The 20,895-nt window shown below is 45.0% G+C and overlaps 1 protein-coding gene across 1 annotated transcript in view; it reads right to left on the bottom strand.

The window, feature by feature from the left end:
- Positions 1-20,895, bottom strand: part of Ccdc60 (coiled-coil domain containing 60) — a 145,247-nt gene that overhangs the window by 16,499 nt on the left and 107,853 nt on the right. Inside the window, exons 6-7 of the mRNA XM_035444174.1 lie at positions 14,022-14,112; positions 2,787-3,012 (exon numbers count right to left, since the gene is read on the bottom strand). Coding sequence (XP_035300065.1) covers positions 2,787-3,012; positions 14,022-14,112 — 317 coding nt within the window. The remainder of the gene's footprint in view (positions 1-2,786; positions 3,013-14,021; positions 14,113-20,895) is intronic.

The following is a 20,895-nucleotide window of genomic DNA, read 5'->3' on the forward strand; positions in this document are numbered from 1 at the left end:
GGTTAATGAAAGGAAAGAGTGGATCAGTTGAAGAAGGGCTCCCCCTGCCAGAGACAGATCCCTGGTGGAAACATTTCTCAGCAATCCATGTACATCTAGTGTGCATCAGGCTGAAGGTACGAAACAATGCACCCAGGCCTGTGGGAGTCTGATCTCCCTTCCTCTTCATGATTTAGTCTTAGGGACTTTTGTTCTTTTTCCGTCTAGAAGGGGAACATTTTCCAGATAATTTTTCAGCATCTTTTGCATGCAGTTGGGTGTAGCCCTATGACTGAGTTCTAGACAAACCTTCACCTGCTTATCCATTTGCCCGCCTGACGATGGGATTTTAGAAGTGTGATGTGGAGCTGCTGAGAAGGTTGCTTATACACACTGGATGAGGGTGCTTTTCTACCCTGTCTACTTCCTTCTGCTTCCAATTATTAGCCAGTGAGATTGAGGTTGGCCAATTAGAAGGACAGGATAAAGCAGATGTGTGATGACTCCTTTGAAAGTCATTCTACCCATCCTTGCTTGGTCTTCTTAATCTATAGGAAAATGGACACTTTGATCTTTTAAGTCAGTTTTCAGGCCTCTGCATCAACCAAAAAAGAACCTCTTTGATACCACGAGATGAAAACATTAGACTAAAATTAAGTTCTCAATAAGAACTGATACAAAGTACCAAGAGATTTGAAAAGAGAGAGGCTTCCCAGGGAGCATCGGGGGTGGGGGAGATGCATTGAATTGGGGCTTGAAGATCAAGGCAGCACCTACCAGCCCCAGGTGTCGGGGGATAAAGATGTCATTTAGGATGGTGCTTTGAACAGCAGAAAATCTACTGGTGAGGTTGAGGTTGGTCTGCTAAAAATGTGAAGCAGCAATGCTAAGCCAGGTATAAGCATCCTGAGCAAGAAGATGTCTAGAGGCCATGGGCATCACTGGGAAAATGCTGAACTGGTGCTGGTGGGGTCACTGTATCCAGCATTTAACTTAGAATGTTCCCCCTGCATCAACATGGAGAAAAGTCAACAAGTGGGGGTGGAGCAAGGAGTAGAGAGACTGTTAGAAAGCTGTCAAGTTTTGACTATCTCAGCCCCATCTCTTCAAGTCTCAGCTCAATGGTCAGAGATGAGAGAGGCCTCTGTGGACCATCCTAGATGAACCATCACCACTCCAATCTGATGGGAAGATTGGGCTCCCTCTCTGAATCATCATTTACTGTCATTGTCCTCCCTTTACTTTGACCTTATTTTCATCTTGCTACTCATAGCTTCCTCATTTACCACCTTCCTGTTTTCCTTCTTAAATGCACTACCACCATGTTCCTTCCACATCCTGGGTGCTCAACACACAAACATTGAAAGAAGAAAGGTCCAGAAATTCAGAGGAATCACTCTCTGGCTCCCTCTGGGTCCTGGGAGTAGCTGTGAGAGCTCTCAGTCCTCCTTGAGCTGACAGGTCCTTGCTCCTGCCTGCACCTCTGGAGTCTTGCACATTTTTGGCTCTGATAAGCCAGGCACTCTCTGGACCCTAGATCCACTCCGACCTCCTTGAATCTAAACAGCACCAGTTCTTTCCAGGCCAGCCCTGGCTCAGATGTCTGACTTCACCTTCCACCGGTTTAGACAGGATCTCCTTGTCATTTTCCTACCGTGTATATGAGGCTAGCTGACCCATCAGCTCCCAGGGAGTCTTGCCTTGGCCTTCTGCCTCTCTGTAGTGATGATGGGATTACAGACAATTGAGCTGTGCATCTGGCTTTTGTGTGGTGCTGGGGATTTGAACCCAGGTCCTTGTGTTTGCAGGATGGTCCTTCTACTCACCCAGGCCCCATTACACGTCTGAATTTATTATACTTGTTCAGTGCAGGTTTGTGGAATCCAGCTGCAAGTTTCTCTTCCTGAGGTCAGAGGTCTCCATTACCCTTGGATGGTAGTCATGGTTTTGATTTCTTTCTTAGATGATGACCCATAGCTTTCAGTAGACTCCCAGGGAGTCTACGTTGCATTGTGAGTTACTGAAGGTGACAGATAAAACACACACACACACACACACCTCTGTGTAGGCAAGATTCATGGCCCTTCAGGTGCAGACTGGGGAGGGACAGGGAAAATGGATGGGCATGTCTTCTGATGGGTTGATGGAAACATTGTGACAATGTGTCAGATTGTGACAGTGGAGGCACAGGTAGGTGCTCTGTTAACCTCATAAAACTGTTGACTTGTACATTTAATGCATAGTTAAAATGAGTGGTGCCTTTAGCTGGGTATGGTTGCACACATACACCTTTAATCCAGAATTCAGGCAGGAGGATTGTGAGCCACAGGACATCCTGGGTTATATGAATGTGTGTCTCTCTCACACACAAAAATAGCCAAATCAAGCAAAATAATGACACATCTACAAATCTGTGTAAAAATCAGGTACTGAATTTGAAGAATGTGGGGAAATAAGGCAGAAATATCTTGATCATATTTTCTATATTCATAAAATGTGGAAAAGGATAAAATTCTATAGAAAAATGACATAAATAAAAATATATTTTAAAGTGTTATGAAGGTAAATGGTGATCGTGGCTGTGTCCCTATAGAGGAGTGGCTCAGAGTGTCACAACTTACAGGGGATATTTTTCAGCCTTTTGGGGGAGGGACTGTCAAGGAAAGGACCCAAAGACATTGAACAAAACAGGTGACGGAGACCTTTGACCTCTGTGTCTCTGTTGAGAGGGGCTGGAAGAAGGGCAGGAAGAGGCTCAGAGACTACAGATATAAAGATAGACAGTGATGGGATCTTGCGGGACTTACGGATATGGAGAGTTTCTTCATCTGGCTTAGTTGACCATGACTCATTGTCTTCAATGTCTTTGCTGCCAGTGGCCACACTTGGGGGTTCGTCAGAGCCAGGGTTCACAGAAATCATACTGCTCTGGGGAGAAGAACCCCCACTGGTTCGAGTCAGACTGAGAGTGGAGCCTCGCCGGCTGGGTTTGCGGCTGGCTGTGCGAATAGCAGGGGCTTTGAGTTTCTTGGTCTGAAGGAAAAAGAGAGAAAAGAGGGATGTCAGAAAGGATGGATAAAAAAAGGGAGCTGGAGGTGGGAAGGAGAGAAGGGGAAGGGGGAGTGAGGAGGAGGGAAGGGGAAGGAAGGAGGGAGGAAGCAAAGAAAGAAGAACGGAAGGGAAAGGGAAGTGTTATTTCTAATCTCTGCTGAGGTCAAGGTGGAGGGTCAAAGGACACTCAATTCCTCCTGGGTCCTTGTAAACACCATGGACACATGTTGGACCTGAAGGGACCATTCATCACCAACCAAGATCATCAGAAGACATTTGTTTCTCTGGGTGTCACTGGAAGTGCCACCGAAAATGCCATGATGACTGCAGAGATGTAAAAGAGCTCAAATGCTGATGATTATATTTTAAATTGTGTGTGTGTGTGTGTGTGTGTGTGTGTGTGTGTGTGTGTGTGTGTGTGTGTGTGTGTGTGTGAGTGTGTATGTCTGTTAGTGCAAGAAGAGGGAAGAGGAAGACAGCATTAATTCTGTTCTATCATTCTCCCATCTTATTCCCTTGAGACAGGGCCTCTCACTGATCCTGGAGTTAGGCTGGCAGCCAGCAAGTCCCAGTGATCCTCCTGTCTTCACCACTCTCCCCACAGTGCTGGGGCTAAAAGCACACATTGCCATGCTTGGCTTTTAACGTAAGTGGTGGGGATTAGAACTCAGGTCGTTTCTCTTGTGTGGCATGCCTGCTTACTTACCATGCCATCTCCCTAGCCCCAGAAATAATTTTCCTTGAGAGCTTTTTTGTTGTTGTTGTTAATAGCAATCATTTTTATGGTGTTTTTAATTTTTTTTTTACTGCATAAAAAAACTTTTTTATTTTTCAGTAGATATTAGTTATACAAAAACAAAAGGGTTTCCTGATGACATTTTACATGTATATTTACATATTATTTATTATTATTTTATTAGTTCAAATTAGAAACAAGCTTGCTTCACATGTCAATTCCTTCTCCTTCTCCCTCCCCTCACCCCAACCCTTCCCCCGACTCCCCACCTGACCCCACCCCATACCCCCTCCACTACTCAGGGAAGGTAGGGCCCTTGACAGGGAGCTCCCCAAAGTCCACCACATCATCCTGGTCTGGGCCTAGGCCTCCCCCATGTGTTTGGGTTGAGAGGGCGTCCCTTCACATGGGATGGGCTCTCAGAGTCCCTTCTTACACCTGGGAAAAATACTGATCCACTACCAGGGGCCCCATAGAGTGCCGAGGCCTCTTCATTGACATCCATGTTCGAGGGTCTGGATCCCTCCCGTGCTGGCCTCCCAGACAGCAGTCTGGGGTCCATGAGCTCCCCCTTGTTCAGGTCAGGCCAGCTGTTTCACCAGCCTGGTCCCAACCTCTTTGCTCTTCACTCCTCCCTCTCTGCAACTGGGTTCCAGAATTCAGTTCAGTGTTTAGATGTATGTGTCTGCCTCTGCTTCCATCAGCCACTGGATGAGGGCTCTAGGATGGCATATAAAGTAGTCATCAATCTCATTATAGGGGAAGGGCATTTAGGGTATTCTCTATACTATTGCCTAGATTGTCAGTTGGTGCCATCCTTGTAGATCTCTGGAAATCTCCCTAGTGCCAGATCTCTCCTTGGACCTATAATGGCTCCCTCTGTTATAGTATCTTTCATCCTGCTCTCCTCTATTCTTCCCCCAACTCAACATTTCTGCTCCTCATTTCCTGCTCACCCCTCCTCTCCTCCTCCTCTCATTCTGCCAGCTCCCTCTTCCCTCTCCTTATGCTCCCAATTAGCTCAGGAGATCCTGGCCCTTCCCATTCTCCGGGTCCATGCATTTTTCTCTTAGAGTCCTTATTGTTTTCTAGTTTCTTTGGTGAAGAGGATTGTAGGCTGGTAATCCTTTGTTCTTTGTCTAAAATTCATATATGAGTGAGTACATACCATGTTTGTCTTTTTTGTGACTGGGTTACCTCACTCAGGATGGTTTCTTCTAGTTCCATCCATTACCTGTGAATTTCAAGATTCCATTGCTTTTTTTTCAGCTGAGTAGTACTCCATTGTGTAAATGTACCACATTTTCTCTATCCATTCTTCAGTTGAGGGGCATCTAGGTTGCTTCCAGGTTCTGGCTATTACAAACAACGCTGCTATCAACATGGTTGAACATATGTCCTTGTGCATTATTTGGGTATATACCCAAGAGAGGAATGTCTGGATCTTGAGGTAGACTGATTCCCACTTTTCTGAGCAACCGCCATACTGATTTCCAAAGTGGTCTTATAAGTTTGCACTCCCACCAGCAATGGAGGAGTGTTCCTTTTCTCCACATCCTTTCCAGCATAGATTGTCATTGGTGTTTTTTTTTTTTATTTTAGCCATTCTGGCTGGTGTAAGATGGTATCTCAGAGTTGTTTTGAGTTGCATTTCCCTGATGGCCAAGGATTTTGAGCACTTTCTTAAGAGTCTTTCGGCCATTTCAGATTCCTCTGTTGAGAATTCTCTATTTAGTTCTGCACCCCACTTTTTAATTTCATTGATTGGTGTTTTGGTGGCTAGCTTCTTGAGCTCCTTATATATTTTGGAAATCAGCCCTCTGTCAGATGTGGGATCGGTGAAGATCTTTTCCCATTATGTGGGCTGTCGTTTTGTCTTACTGACTGTATCCTTTACCTTATAGAAGCTTCTCAGTTTCAGGAGGTCCCATTTATAAATTATAGATCTCAATGTCTGTGCTACTGGTGTAATGTTCAGGAAGCTGTCTCCTGTACTAAGTCATTCAAAGGTATCTCCCACTTTCTCTTCTAGAAGATTCAGTGTGGCTGGATTTATGTTGAGATCTTTGATCCATTTGGACTTAAGTTTTGTGCATGGTGATAGATACAGATCTATCTGCAATCGTCTGCATGTCCGAATCCAGCTGTGCCAGCACCATTTGTTGAAGATGCTTTCTTTTTTCCATTGTATAAATTTAGCTTCTTTGTAAAAAATCAGGTGTTCATACATGTGTGGGTTAATATCAGGGTTTTCAACTCTATTCCATTGGTCTGTCTACTTTTTGTGCCAATACCAAGCTGTTTTCAGGACTATGGCTCTATAATAGAGCTTGAAGTTAGGGATAGTGATGCCTCTAGAAGATCCTTTATTGTAGGGAGTTGTTTTGGCTATTCTGGGTTTGTGTTTTTCCATATAAAGTTGAGTATTGTTCTTTCAAGGTCTGTGAAGAACTGTGTTGGCATTTTGATGGGGATTGCATTGAATCTGTAGATTGCTTTTGACAAGATTGCCATTTTTACTATGTTGACTCTACCTATCCAAGAGCATGGGAGATCTTTCCATTTTCGGGTATCTTCTTTAATTTCTTTCTTTAAAGACTCAAAATTCTTACTGTACAGGTCTTTCACTTTTTTGGTTAACGTTACCCCAAGATATTTTATGTTGTTTGTGGATATTGTGAAGGGTGATGTTTGTCTGATTTGTTTTTCATTTCATTTATCATCTGTATATAGTAGGGCTACTAATTTTTCTGAGTTAATCGTGTATTCTGCTACTTTGCTGAAGGTGTTTATCAGCTGTAAGTGTTCTCTGGTAGAGTTTTTTGAGTCACTTATGTAGACTATCATATTGCCTGCAAATAGTGAAAGTTTGACTTCTTCCTTTCCAATTTGTATCCCCTTGACCTGCTTTTCTTGTCTTATTGCTCTAGCTAGAATTTTAGGTACAATATTGAAGAGATATGGAGAGAGTGGACAGCCTTGTCTTGTTCCTGCTTTTAGAGGAATCACTTTGAGTTTCTCTCCATTTAGTTTGATGTTGGCTGTTGGTTTGGTGTATATTGCTTTTATCATGTTTAGATATGTTCCTGTTATTCCTGTTCTCTCCAAGATCTTTATCATGAAGGGATGTTGGATTTTGTCAAAGGCTTTTTCAGCATCTAGTGAGATGATCATGTGGTTTTTCTTTTTCAGTTTGTTTACATGGTGGATTACATTGATGGATTTTCGTATGTTGAACCATCCTTGCATCCCTGGGATGAAGCCTACTTGATCATAGTGGATGATTTCTCTGATGTGTTCTTGGATTTGATTCACCAATATTTTGTTAAGTATTTTTGCATCGATGTTCATGAGGGATATTGTTCTGTAGTTCTCTTTTTTAGTTGTATCTTTGTGTGGCTTAGGTAGCAAGGTGATTGCAGCCTCATAAAAAGAGTTTGGTAATGTCCCTTCTGCTTCTATTGTGTGGAAAATTTTGAGGAGTACTGATATTAGCTCTTGTTTGAATTTCTGGTAGAATTCTGCAGTGAAACCATCTGGTCCTGGGCTTTTGTTTTGGTTGGGAGGCTTTTGATGACTGCTACTATTTCATTAGGGGTTATAGGTCGATTTAAACAGCTTATCTGTTCTTGGTTTAATTTTGGTAAGTAATATCTATTCAGAATATTGCCTATTTCCTTTAGATTTTCAAATTTTGTGGAGTACAGGTTTTCAAAGTATGACCTGATGATTCTCTGGATTTCCTCAGTGTCTGTTGTTACACCCCCCCTTTTCATTTCTGATTTTCTTAATTAGCATACTCTCTCTCTGCCTTTTGGTTAGTTTGGATAGAGGTTTGTCTATCTTGTTGATCTTCTCAAAGAACCAACTCTTTGTTTCATTGATTCTTTGTAATGGTTTCCTAGTTTCTACTTTATTAATTTCAGCCCTCGTTTGATTATTTCCTGCCGTCTACTCCTCCGTGATGAGTTTGCTTCTTTTTGCTCTAAAGCTTTCAGTTATTCTGTCAATTCTCTAGTGTGACTATTCTCCAGTTTTTTCAAGTGGGCACTTAGTACTATGAAGTGTCCTCTTAGCGCTGCTTTCAGAGTGTCCCATAAGTTTGAGTATATTGTGTCTACATTCTCATTAAATTCCAGGAAGTCTTTAATTTCTCTTTTCATTTCTTCCTCAACCCAGGAATGGTGCAATTGGGTGTTATTCAATTTCCACGAGTTTGTAGGTTTTCTGCAATTTGTATTGCTGTATTTCTTTTTGTATTTGTATTTGTATTTGTATTTGTATTTGTATTTGTATTTCTTCACCTTGTTCTATACTTCTAACTTTAAAGCATGGTGATCTGATAAGATACATGGGGGTATTTCAATTTTTGTATCTGTGGAGGTTTGCTATGTTGCCAAGTATGTGGTCAATTTTAGAGAAGGTTCCATGTGGCGCTGAGAAGAAGGTATATTCTTTTGTGTTTGGATGGAATGTTCTATAGATATCTGTTAAACCCAGTTGGGTCATAACTTCTGTTAAATCCTTTGTTTCTTTGTTACTTTTCTGTCTGGTGGTCCTGTCTAGTGGTGAAAGGGGGGTGTTGAAGTCTCTTACTATAAGTGTGTGGGGTTTTATGTGTGGATTGAGCTTTAGTAATGTTTCTTTTACAAGTGTGGGTGCCTTTGTATTTGGGGCATAGATGTTCAGGATTGAGACTTCATCTTGATGGACTTTTCCTGTGATGAGTATGAAATGCCCTTCTTCATCTCTTTTGATTGATTTTAGTTTGAAGTCTAAATTTGTTAGATATTAGGATTGCTACACCAGCTTGTTTCTTGGGTCCATTTGATTGGAAAATCTTTTCCCAACCCTTTACTCTGAGGTAACGTCTGTCTTTGAAGTTGAGGTGTGTTTCTTGTATGCAGTAGAAGGATTGGTTCTGTCTTCATATCCATTCTGTTAGCCTGTATCTTTTTAAATGCAGGTTAAGGCCATTGACATTGAGGGATATTAATGTCCATTGATTGTTGGTTCTTGTTTGTTTTGGATTTATTGTTGGTGGTGTCATTTTGTGTAGATTTGCCTGGCTGTTTCTTTTCGTGTTTGGTAAAGTTGGATTATCTATTGTCTATGTTTTTGTGAGTGTAGTTATCTTCCTTGGGTTGGAGTTTTCCTTCCAGAACTTTCTGTAGTGCTGGATTTGGGAAACGTATTAAGTCTGGTTTTGTCATGGAGTATCTTGTTTTCTCCATCTATAGTGATTGAAAGCTTTGGTGGGTACAGTAGTCTGGGTTGACATCCATGCTCCCTTAGTGTTTGTAGGATATCTATCCAGGACCTTCTGGCTTTCAAAGTTTCCATTGAGAAGTCAGGTGTGATTCTGATAGGTCTGCCTTTATATGGTACTTGGCCTTTTTCCTTTCCTGCTCTTAATATTTTCTCTTTATTCTGTAGGTATGGTGTTTTGATTATTATGTATCGAGGGGACTTCTTTTTGTGGTCCAGTATGTTTGGTGTTCTGTAAGCTTCTTGTACTTTCATAGGCATATCCTTCCGTAGGCTGGGGAAGTTTTCTTCTATGATTTTGTTGAATATGTTTTCTGTACCTTTGAGCTGTATTTCTTCACCTTGTTCTATACCTATTATTCTCATGTTTGGCCTTTTCACAGTGTCCCATATTTCCTGGATATTTTGTGTTAGGGATTTGTTGGATTTGAGATTTTCTTTGGTCGATGACTGTATATCCTCTAGCGAGTCTTCAACAACTGAGATTCTCTCTTCCATCTCTTGAATTCCATTGGTTATACTCACATCTTTAGTTCCTGATAGTTTATCCAGCCTTTCTATTTCCTGCATCCCCTCATTCTGTGTTTTCTTTATTGTTTCTGTTTCATCTTTCATGCCTTGAACTGTTTTAAGTGCTTCTTTCACTTGTTTGGTTGTTTTTTCTTGGCTTTCTTTAGATTCTTTAAGAGATTTGATTATTTCTTGAATTTTTTGGTTTGCCTTTTCCTCCATTTCATGTAATTTTTTGCTTGTGTTTTCTTCTATTTCTTTAAGGGATTGTTTCCTCTTTAAAAGATCTCTATTATCTTCCTAAGATAATTTTTAAGGTCCATCACTTCTTCATCCTCTGCACTGGACTTTTCAGAACTTTCTGGTGTGGAGTCCCTAGATTCTGGTAGTGTCATATTGGTCTTTCTGTTGTTGAGTGTGTTCTTATTCTGTGTTCTTCCCATGTCTTCTTCCTGTGGGTGCCAGTGGGGTCTCTCTATCTCCTCTTGTCACCCAGTGGTGTGTTCGGGCCAAGACTTCAATGTCTGCAGCTTTGGATGTCTTGCCTCTCCTGGTCGTCTCCTCACTCAGTAGAGGTTGGGCCGGCAGAGGGGGGAAGGAAGTGTGAAGTGTTTCCAGACTCAGGGAGATCCTCCTTGTCTGGGCAGGTCCGCTCTCAGTAGAGGTCCGGCTGGCAGATGGGGAAAGAAGAGTGAGGTGTTTCCAGACTCAGGGAGATGCTCCCTGTCTGGGCGGGTCCACTCTTTGGGGGTGCAGGCCCAGAGAGATCCAGGGTGATGGGGACCTTGAGCAGGAATAAGGCAGGAGCAGAGGGTACACTCACCTCTGTAGGAGGCAGGCCGGTGGAGGGGGAAGGAAGAGCTCCTTGAGAGCTTTTAAAATGAAAGTGCTTAGAAGACTCAGATTGGTGTCATATTTGTTTAATGTCCTAGGAAGGAGGGTGGCAGGAAGCAGAGGGGATCCTGAGGGCCACATCAAGATTTAACACCATGACACTAGGTGGGGAGAAGTACACTCAGCAGGTTTGCTTCCAGAGTCAACTGCACGGAAGGGAGCACAGGTGTTGTGATGTTTTAGGGCCTTGAGTATAGGTGGGACATCCCTGCCTTAGAAGCGGGAAGGGATTTCTTGTTTGCACAGAGGAAGGTCAAAGTCGAGGGAAGGGAAAGGACTAAGGCTGTGGAGCCTCGCCTCCCATTTCTTCCTTTGCTTTGCAATCACTTCTCCAAGTTTTCTTTTGCATAAACAGAAGGCGGTTTTAGCATGCAACAGGCTGGGGGACTGGAGTTTGGACCGGGTTTATCCACTTTTCCAAGGCAGTGCATGGGCTACAAATGATGGAAGAACTCAGCAGCGAGAGCTTTCATCAGTCAGGAGGCGTTCCTCGTCCTGACTTTGCTGGTTGGCCAGGAGCTTGTCAGCCTGACAGGACACTCTACACCCCCTACTCCCTATGAGAGAGGATGCCAGAGCTCAAGGATAGCACATACATGCAGAGGTCACCCCTCCTGCTTCAGCAGCCACTTCTGAGTCCCTGGCTCTGGAGACCAGACTCCTTAGGCCAACACTGATGTTGAAGGTTTATAAGATTGTGTCTCAGGGAGCAACCCCGGGGTCTTGCAAGGAGCCTTGGGCTCAGAGCCAAGGGACTGGATCACTCTGCCTCAGTTCCCTCATTTATAAAAAGTGGGGACGGACTGAGGTGGCTGAAAGAGGACCTTTGTAACTGCCATCCTTCCCTGAGCTGGGATTCCATCTTGTGCTCTTAAAGTCCTCATTAATTAACATTCAATTAGCCACCCCAGCCAGGGGACCTAAGTGAAGGGCTGACACTTCTGATTAATTGAGAGCGTCAGGAAGATAAAATGTTGGGGGAGACAGACGTAACGGGCTTCAGTGTGTTGTCTGCCCTTTATTGAACCGACTCTCCCTGACTTAAGTCCCCAGGTGCCTTTCTGGCTTTCACAGTTTGGTCAGGAGTGATGTGACCCAGCTGCCATGTTCTGCCTCTGGAGGGATGGCTTTTTTTTTTTTTTTTTTTAAATAGGGGAAGTTTCCCCTGAGTGAATCCTTATGCTTTCTAAGAAGCAGGGGTTGGATGCCATGGGGAGAAATACTTAGCCATCCACGTTTTTTTTTTTTTTTTTTTTTTTTTTTTTTTTTTTTTACATATTTGAAGACTTTTTTAGAAAAGACTTGAGTGTTTGGCTTTTGTTCAAAATAATGAACCCTGCCTGGGTTTCCATTTGTATGTGGTACTATGAGTCTCTTTGCCTTCCCTTTGGCTGTGCTTCATTTTGCCACAGACTTCACCACCCCCTGCTGTGTTCCACTCCGCCTGATTTTTCCATCGACAAGATTTCTCTCAGGAACACTGCCTGCTACTGATGAGGTCTACACATACCAAAAACCCAATGGGGGACTGCTGTCCCCATCTCCACTTTATAGAGGGGTAAACTGAAGTCAGGTGAGGAGAAGAAAGGGCTTGTCCAAAGTCGCAGAAAGGAATGAGCCAGAGTGGGTGCCCCAGTGTCCCGCCACCCCCACACTGGATGGCCCCACTGCCAGGGTGTGATACACATGATCTGTGGGAGATTCATGGTGAGAATACGACTGTAGCTGTACTCAGCATTCTGGAAGGACACTTTCTTTTTTTCTTTTTTTAAATCCTGAGGCTCATGGCTCCTGCTGCTTTGTGGGTCTCTAGAGATGGATGCACACAGTGTCTCCATAGCAACTTTGTGTGAGAAAACAAAGGCTCTTGCTTTTTGGATCCTTGAGGATGCTGATGAAAGAGCAGGAAACGAGGGAATGGTCCTATTGTGGAGAGTATGACTCTGAAGAACCTCGTGTTTAACACACAGGCCCAAGGTGAACCCTGGCCCAGCTGTGTGAGCCCCTGCAAGTCACTTAACCTCCCTAAGCTCCAACAACTTCTCAGAGTGTAAGAACAGTGCCCTGTGGGACATTCAGAAGGTATCATGGAGTAATATTTAAAGAAATTGGCCCTTTTGTCAGTATTCTGGGAAATACTTTCTAAAATTTGTACATTTTAGGGTGTGTGTGTGTGTGTGTGTGTGTGTGTGTGTGTGTGTGTGTGTAGGTCAGAGGACATAGGTCAGAGAACAACTTGATGGAGTTGGTTATTTCCTTCTACCATGTAGGTCCTAGAGATCAAGGTCAGGGTATCTGCCTTGGCTGCAAGCTCCTTTACTTCTGAGCCTTATGCAGCCTGCTTCTCTTTTTACACTTTCCTGTGAGTTTGCATATCCTTTCCGTGAGATTCTCACTAACCATGTGTTAGCTGGGGGTGGACACTGTGTGGTAGGTGGGGTGGGCACTGTGTGGTAGGTGGGGTGGGCACTGTGTGGAGAGTGGGGTGGGCACTGTGTGGAGAGTGGGGTGGACACTGTGTGGAGAGTGGGGTGGGCACTGGGGTGGCACTGTGTGGTAGGTGGGGTGGGCACTGTGTGGAGAGTGGGGTGGGCACTGTGTGGAGAGTGGGGTGGGCACTGTGTGGAGAGTGGGGTGGGCACTGTGTGGAGAGTGGGGTGGACACTGTGTGGTGGGTGGGGTGGGCACTGTGTGGTGGGTATGGTGGGCACTGTGGGGTAGGTGTGGTGGGCACTGTGGGGTGGGTGAGGTGGACACTGTGGGGTGCGTGAGGGGTGGACACTGTGTGGTTGGTGGGGTGGGCACTGTGTGGTGTGGTGGTGTGGGCACTGTGTGGTGTGGTGGGGTGGGCACTGTGTGGTGTGGTGGGGTGGTCACTGTGTGGTGTGGTGGGGTGGGCACTGTGTGGAGGGGTGGGGTGGGCACTGTGTGAAGGGTGGGGTGGGCACTGTGTGGTGGGTGTGGTGGGCACTGTATCAGTCTGTGGGAGAGGGGCTGTGTGCCCAATCTAAGAGCAGCTTTATCTGTTTATTTTCACTATTATTTGGGTGCTTGTTTGTTGAGTAGAGGGACTTGGGCTTTGGGGAGAGGCAGAGCTTTGAGCTGAAGACAACAGACTTCAAACTACCTTCTCAATAGTGAAGACACATGTGGCTTGGAAGACTATCCTGTCTAGTAAGTGGAGGGAGAGAGGAGACGGAGGGAAGAAAGGAGGAGAGAGAGAGAGAGAGAGAGAGAGAGAGAGAGAGAGAGAGAGAGAGAGAGAGACTATTGATTATAAGATGGAGTGAGGTGAGTCCCTTTCCTTTTAGTAGTATCTTACTAAGTGGGTGCCCATGCCCCCCTTTCCATCTCTTCTCTTTCCAGTGTGTTTGGCCAAATTTTATTTTTCCTATAATCCACAGATAACCATTTTAATTAAAATTTACAAAAAACAAATCCAATGGCATGTGGGTTTTCCTCAGCTTGGGAAGCCACCTAGACACATACGTAAATCTTTCCCATCAGATACTGGCTGTGGGGGATGCATGCTTCTCCCCTGGCTGGGGCCTGGGCTCTTGGGGTAGGGTGGGCTCCAGGTTACCTTCGGTGCTGTGACGAAGTGATCCCACCTCTGCCCCATAGACTTGTCCTTGTTGATCTTCTTTATTGTGCTCTTGCTGCCACCTGGGTCCCTGTGTAACAAACAGCTTAATGAGTTTTCAGTTTGCAGGGTCTCTGTTTATTACAGCCCCCACCCCATTCCTACAGAAACAATAAATTCAGGTTGAAAGGTCTCTGCTATGGTTTTCTTCTCCTACTGTTTTTTTTTGGGGGGGGGCAGTTCTCAACAGGTAGGGCTTTTGGGGTAAAAACACCGGAGGCTAAGAGATACCACCCTCTCCTGGGTGAGGACTGTGGGAGGTGGGGTATATTTGCATGAGTTCTGGATACTTGGGCCCTTTTACTGAGTCCAGGGCGAGGATGCAATTGTGCTGGGGGCAGACAGAAAAGTGGCTTCCTTTCTGCACCTGTGCCTTGTCCATGGATCACAGGCACTACTGTCAGGAGCACCTCTGAGTTGATCAGAGGGCACAGTGTGACTGGACGCCCCGGGGAGGGTGTGTGTGGGTGTGTGTGGTGAGTTGCATGGTAAAATCACTGGATTTTAGCTTACTGCCCAGAGTTAGGGAGATGTTCTGTGCCAGGTGCCTGTGGGCTCTCAGGGAATCCTCTCCATTACTGTCACCTTGAGCCAGAGTCATTTTCACTGCCCTTTGCAGCTGAAGAGGACCAGAGTTCCAGGCCCCTCCCTCACACAGGTCCCTGCCATGGGGCTGGGCTTCTGAGCTTTTCTCATGCTGTGATCCTGAGTTTTTTTGTTTTTTTTTTTTCTGGAGTGCCCTCCTCCTCCATGTAAGTAAGTTTCAAGACTTGCAACATCATCATGCCCTTCCCTCATGGCCTGGGAACTTCCTGGATAAGAGACTAGCTCCCGGCTCCCCTTCCCCAACAAACAGGCTGTGTGGTGACTCCCTCCCTCCCTCATTCCCCCCCTTCCTCCCTCACCATGCTGGCCATGCTGGCGGTTTTGTTTGTTTGTTTGTTTGTTTTTTGAATGGGACACACTGTGCATGCTATTATGGCCCCTCCAATGGAACATGTCTGGAACAAAGTAGATATTCATACTCGGCGAGAGAAATAAAGACTCTAAAATAGGGGTTCCTTGTCAAGTCTCAGTTTGGTTCATTTTGGTTCAAGTCTAAATTTTGTGGTCAGATGAATTATGAAAAAGCTGAGATTTTAGAGCCTTTAGATTTTAAATTTAATGGTTATGGGACTTTGGGTCTTTATTGATACACAAATGAGCAATCTTACTGTGTGTCTACTTACCTTCCCATCCATCCATCCATCCATCCAACCACACACCCATTCATCCTTCCATCCAGCCACACTTATCCATTCACACACCCATCCATCCACATTCCTACCCATTCATAAATTTCATCATCCATCCATCCATCCATCCATCCACCCATCCATCCATCCATTCATCCATCCATCCATCTCCTTTTTAACCCCCTTTTCTCTGAAGGATGATTTTGGATGTGTAAAACTGGTCAAGTACTTGGCTGGCTCTCAAACTGCACAGAGCAGGGATTTGATGAGATGAAGTGATCAGAGCAACTTTGCTATTTGAGGGGGGGAGTGTCACTCACAGTGTCTAGGCTTGTCAGTGCCTGCCCCCAATGACAGGTGTGGATCACAGTATTCAGAAACAGGGGGTGAACACAGTCAGATGAACTGAACTTAAGGCTGGTTTCTCATGATGTGGGTCTCTGGGTGGCAGATCCACAGGTTGTCACCAATAAGGTGGGGGGCTCTTCTGCCCCTGAGGCAGGGCCTGTTGGGTGTCTAGCAATTCACAACCATAACACAAGAAACCGACCCCGGGGGTGGGCGCCGGGCTGGGGTGGGGGTGGGATGTGCCACCAAGCTTTTTGTAGGACTTTATGTTTGATTGCACAATAAAAAGCTCTGAATAATTAACAGAGAAGTTCATTTGAGTTGGTTCTGCTTGCTTTTCCCTAGAGTAATCAAATTAGGGAATATTTAAAATCTAGCCGGAGGAAGGAGCCGAGCTCCATCCAGCCTTATACACAGTATTTAAACAGCAGCACTTCTAAAGCCTGATTTCAGGCTAACCAACAGGCGGCTTTGGTGTTCCCACGGTGTCTTTCATGACCACAGGGCTTTTTGGCTTTCTCCTTTGCTAAGGCAGCCCCTGCTGAGCTGCCAGTGCCTTCTTGAAGTTCAAAAGCAACCTCCTTCCCCTTTCAAAATTAATTCTGGGCCCAGACAAGCTTTCGAAATCTTAAATATTCAGGTCCAATCAGGAAGATAGAAGCCTTCTGCTAATGCTGACTTCCAAGGCGACCTGAAGTCTATTGCAACTTCAAGCGGCAGGCTAAATGAACTAAAGAAGCTTCCAGGTCCCTTTAGACCTTCCGAAGCCCTCAGCACTCCCTCTGCAAAGCTATTGATAAAGGAGAGACCAGGTTAGGCAGAACCGGTCTCTCTGATGTTTTGTTCTCAGTAGCAAATAAACCCAAAAGGAGGATCAATAGGAGGGGAGCAAAGATCAGAAGCAGCCGGAGTAGGGAAGTCCACTCTGCACCTTGCTACGGAGGCTAAAATCCAGTTGGCGAGCCTTCCCCGTTAGCACTGTTCACCAAATGGAACCCCACTTCCCTGCCCCCTGAAGTCCATGTCTCTCTGTGACTTGCTTTCTTTTCTTTTCTTGTCTTTTTTTTTTTTTTAATACATGACCATAGAGCAGCAGGTGGCTGTTTAGGTGGATGCTTTGCCATCCAGTCCCCAAGTCAGTAGATTCCATTCTGCTCATGGTGGGAGCTTGGGTTAGATAGAGCCTCCATCTGCCTGGCTCCCTGCTAGGCTATAATGAGCAAGGCCCTGGTGTTGCATGAGGAGGCTGAGCCAAAAGCCAGTTTCAGAGGTGGGGAGGAGGAAGCAACAGTGGCTCATTTAGCACATCTGATTGATTTGCTGTCCAGGGATCAAGTGACTGTCCTTGCTTATCAGAACCTGTTGTTCTGCTGGAGTCTGTCCGACCCGTCCTTCTATGAGTGTGTGAGTGTGATTTGTTCAGGGTTATTAGTTTCTCCCAGCCTCAGGCCCCACCTGTAACATGGGGCTTAAGCACACCAGTTGGGCCAATAGCTTGTTGTGGGTGTGAAAAGAAACGAGTCACAAGTGGGCTCATCCGGTCTAGCTATTAAAAAGAATAGCACGAGTTCATCCACCAAGATCTTGGTGTGGCTTTGAGAAGGAGTTGGCAATGGTGGGAAACGAGGTGGGGCACACGGCTCTCAAAGGGAGAAAGCTGTGATTTTCAGACCATAATTTTCCCCCCACCGATGCTTTCTGGGGGCGCCTGTTTCCCAGAAATCAAGGGGAGAGAGAGCACTGGGCTCAGACTTATCTGCGCGCAGGGTGCTCCAGGCACATTCTGTTCTTGGAGGTCACTTGATGATGTCTATCTGTCAGGGCAATCAGAGCAATTTTCTCAAACACTTTACTCTCACTTTCCCAACTCCAATTTGGGATAAAGTGTGTTCTTCTCAAGAGGAAAATCTGTGGGCCACTTTAGGATGTGCACCCGGCTCTGTGGCTGAGGGGAAGAAATGCTGATTATACACCAGGGAGGCTGCAGTGGTCCAAACTCTGCAATCTTCCTGGCCAGGTAGTCCTTCTTCAAAAATAAGGTGACCTCATGATTGTGCCATGTTCTTCCACTCCTGAGATGTTGGCCTGAGTACCAGGGTGAGGAGGGATACCCTTGTGTTGGCTGAGAAGAGGAAAGTGGGGGGGCAAATCAGACATTTCACCCAGAATGCCCATTCTAAAAGCATCTTCCTTGGTGACCAAATGGAAATCAAGCCTCTCCCATCACCGTCATGTCTCCCATCAGATTCCTTGCAATTGTGCTTGTTTCTATTGCAGATTTTTAAAAATTCCATTTATTTTATGTATATGAGTGTTTCGTCTGCATATAGGTCTGTGCACCACAAGCATGCCTGGTTCCCATAGACATCAGGAGAGGCCACTGGATCTCCTGGAACTGGAGTTACAGGTGTCTTTGAACCACCGTGTGGGTGCTAGGAACCAAACTCTGGTGCTCTGCAAGAGCAACAAGTGCTCTTAGTCTTTGGGGCATCCTTCTAGCCTTACAGATTGTATTGATCTGTGCATGTTCACTGTTGATTGCATCCTCCAGTCCTTTTCCTGGGATGGTCACTCTGGTGGGCAGTGGCACGGTCCACTTCCTTTACCTCAAATTTCCCAGCAGTGGCTGGGAACCCCATTTAAATATAAAAATGGTTAAATTAGAAAATTGCTTATTATGTGTGTTCTTCAGAATTCTGCCACGTTTTTCACAATGATGAGAACTTAAATCTGTGAAGCGTAGTTACTGATCACCTCCAAGGTGTGGGTTCACATTTGGAAGGGTTCTTCTTCTGTTAGGTCAAATAGCACACATTCTGTATTTGCAAAATTGCACATCCAGAACGGCTTCTGAAACTGTTTTATAAGAGAAGACTTATTCTATGTCTAAGGTGAATCAGACCCTGCAGGGTCATGTTCTGGAAGCCTGTCCCAGATGGTAGTGCCGTTTTTTGGCTTTGGAACCTTTAGGAGGAGGCCCTATTGGTAGCAGGAGGTCACTAGCCCTGAGTGTCTGGACTCTTAATACAAGTTAGGATTAGCCAGAGCTTGCTAAAATGCAGATTCTCAGGCCCACTCAGATCTACCAACTCGGTGGCTTCACTGCACCAAGATCTTCAGTTACTTCACTATATTCCATAGATTGAGAGGCCTTGCACTCACAGAAATGTTCTACAAAGTATGAAGCAAGCAGCATATGCATGACCATTAGCTTATAAAAGTCAGTCTTCCACCCACCTTGTTTTCTGACAAGGCCCATGCTGTCTCTCTGGTGTAGCCTGAGGTAACCAGACTTAGATAATCACACTGCTCCTGTGTTCTTCCCTCATGGTAAACCAGTGGCTGCTGACTCCCCTCTCTGTTCCTTGAGGCTTGCCACCATTGATGAGGGCTGGTGTGGCCTTTCTCCCCAACCTGTGTGTGTGCCCAGTCACCATGGTAGTAGAACTGTAGAACTCTCTTCCTGCGTTTATTTCTTTACTGGCTTGAAGTCTCAGAGGTGCTGATGAGCACAGCTCTATTTGCTCTTCAAGGCAGAGATTTTTATCTTCAATGACTGTCACAGAATGAACATTCACTGTGTTTCTAGATCTGAGCTTGCCTGGTCTTAGGAATAACTTCTTTTGGGTCAGCAACCCATTTGATAGGTGATGAAACACAAGCCAAGAGGTTAAGTGACTTTCCTGTGATCACACGGCAAGTGGCAGGGTGTGGGGTCATATAGGCTGATTCCAAACCCTCTACCTTCTCCTTCAGAATTGGGGATTGAAGTGAGGGCTTTTGCACTATGGTTTTGCACATGATTGACCAAGGTACTGGTGAAGATGTATATTCAAAGGTTCTTCCTAGTCTTTTTTGAGATGCAGTCATGCTAAGTTGCCCAGACAGTCCTTGAACTTGAAATCCTCCTGCCTCAACCACTATAGTTAGCTGTGGTTATGGGTCTTGGATACCAGGCTGAAATGATGCCCAAACTCTTGATCTCAGTCATTCAAATCCACCTGGGTTTTAGGAACACACATCCCAGGCTTGAGAAGTCAATGTGATGGCATCGGGTGAAACCTCAAAGATGAACAAAGCATCCAGGAGAAGGTGTCCTACTTTCTGGATGACTGAAAAGATGTTTTCATGCTCTTTCTATGGAACTTAACCCCACAATTAACAATTTATGAATCTTATATGGTGATGTGGTGGGGCCAGTTTGTATTGGTTTTCACTGGCTATTAAGAGCTGATACACATGGCTTCTGTATTAGTCAGGGTTCTCTAGAGTAACAGAACTTATGGAATGAATCTATCTGTATCTATCTATCTATCTATCTATCTATCTATCTATCTATCTATCTATCTATCTATCTATCTATCTATGGAATTTATTAGGATGACTTAAGGCTGAGCTCCAGCTAATCCAACCACAGAGTGATATGAATGGGAAAGTCCCAGAACCCAGTAGTTGTTCACTGCACAAGCTGGATGTATCAGTTGGTCTTCAGTATACGCCAGAATCCAGATGAAGCTGTAGGCACTAATGCCAGTGAAGGAATGGACTTGCCATCTAGAGTTAGGGTATGCAGACAAAGATCAAAAGCTTCCTTCCTTCATGTCTGTATATAGGCTCCCAGCAGAAGGTGTGGCCCATAGAGGTGTGCTTTCCCAGCTCAGTATCTGTCCACAGGGACTTGATGAGGGTGCTTCTCTGTCCACTCAGTAGAATTCCCTGCTGGGTATTCTTTTCCATGATGAAAGACTGGAAGCTTTGTGTGTGGCGCTATGGAAAGATGGCCATGAGTCATTGTCGCTGCTGCTATGTTTGTGTGTAGTCACAAGGGAGGGAGGCATGAGATGTGGGACAACCCGACTTACACCCTTAGAGAGGGATTTATAATCTGAGGCAGGGATTTCCAAGGTGGTATAAAAGCTTGTGGGGTCTGGAGAAGGGTTTTGCAAGAGAAAACTGAATCAACTTATTACTTGGGCAGTTTTGTTTTAAATAAATATAGATGGTGCATGGAAAGTAGCTTTTTGTGAATTAATTTTTGGTGTGTGTGATGTATGCCTGCATGTATGTGTGTACGTGGGTGTATGTGGAGTGCACTCATCTGTGTGGGTACATGCAGAGGCCAGGGGCTAACACTGGATGCTGTCTTCCATTGTTCTCCACCTGGAGAACAGAGTCTCTCCCTGAATTTGGAGCTTAACATTTCATTTAGACCATCTGGTCAGTGAGTCCCT

This window comes from Cricetulus griseus, chromosome 4 (assembly GCF_003668045.3).
Source record: "Cricetulus griseus strain 17A/GY chromosome 4, alternate assembly CriGri-PICRH-1.0, whole genome shotgun sequence".
Classification (NCBI taxonomy): domain Eukaryota; kingdom Metazoa; phylum Chordata; class Mammalia; order Rodentia; family Cricetidae; genus Cricetulus; species Cricetulus griseus.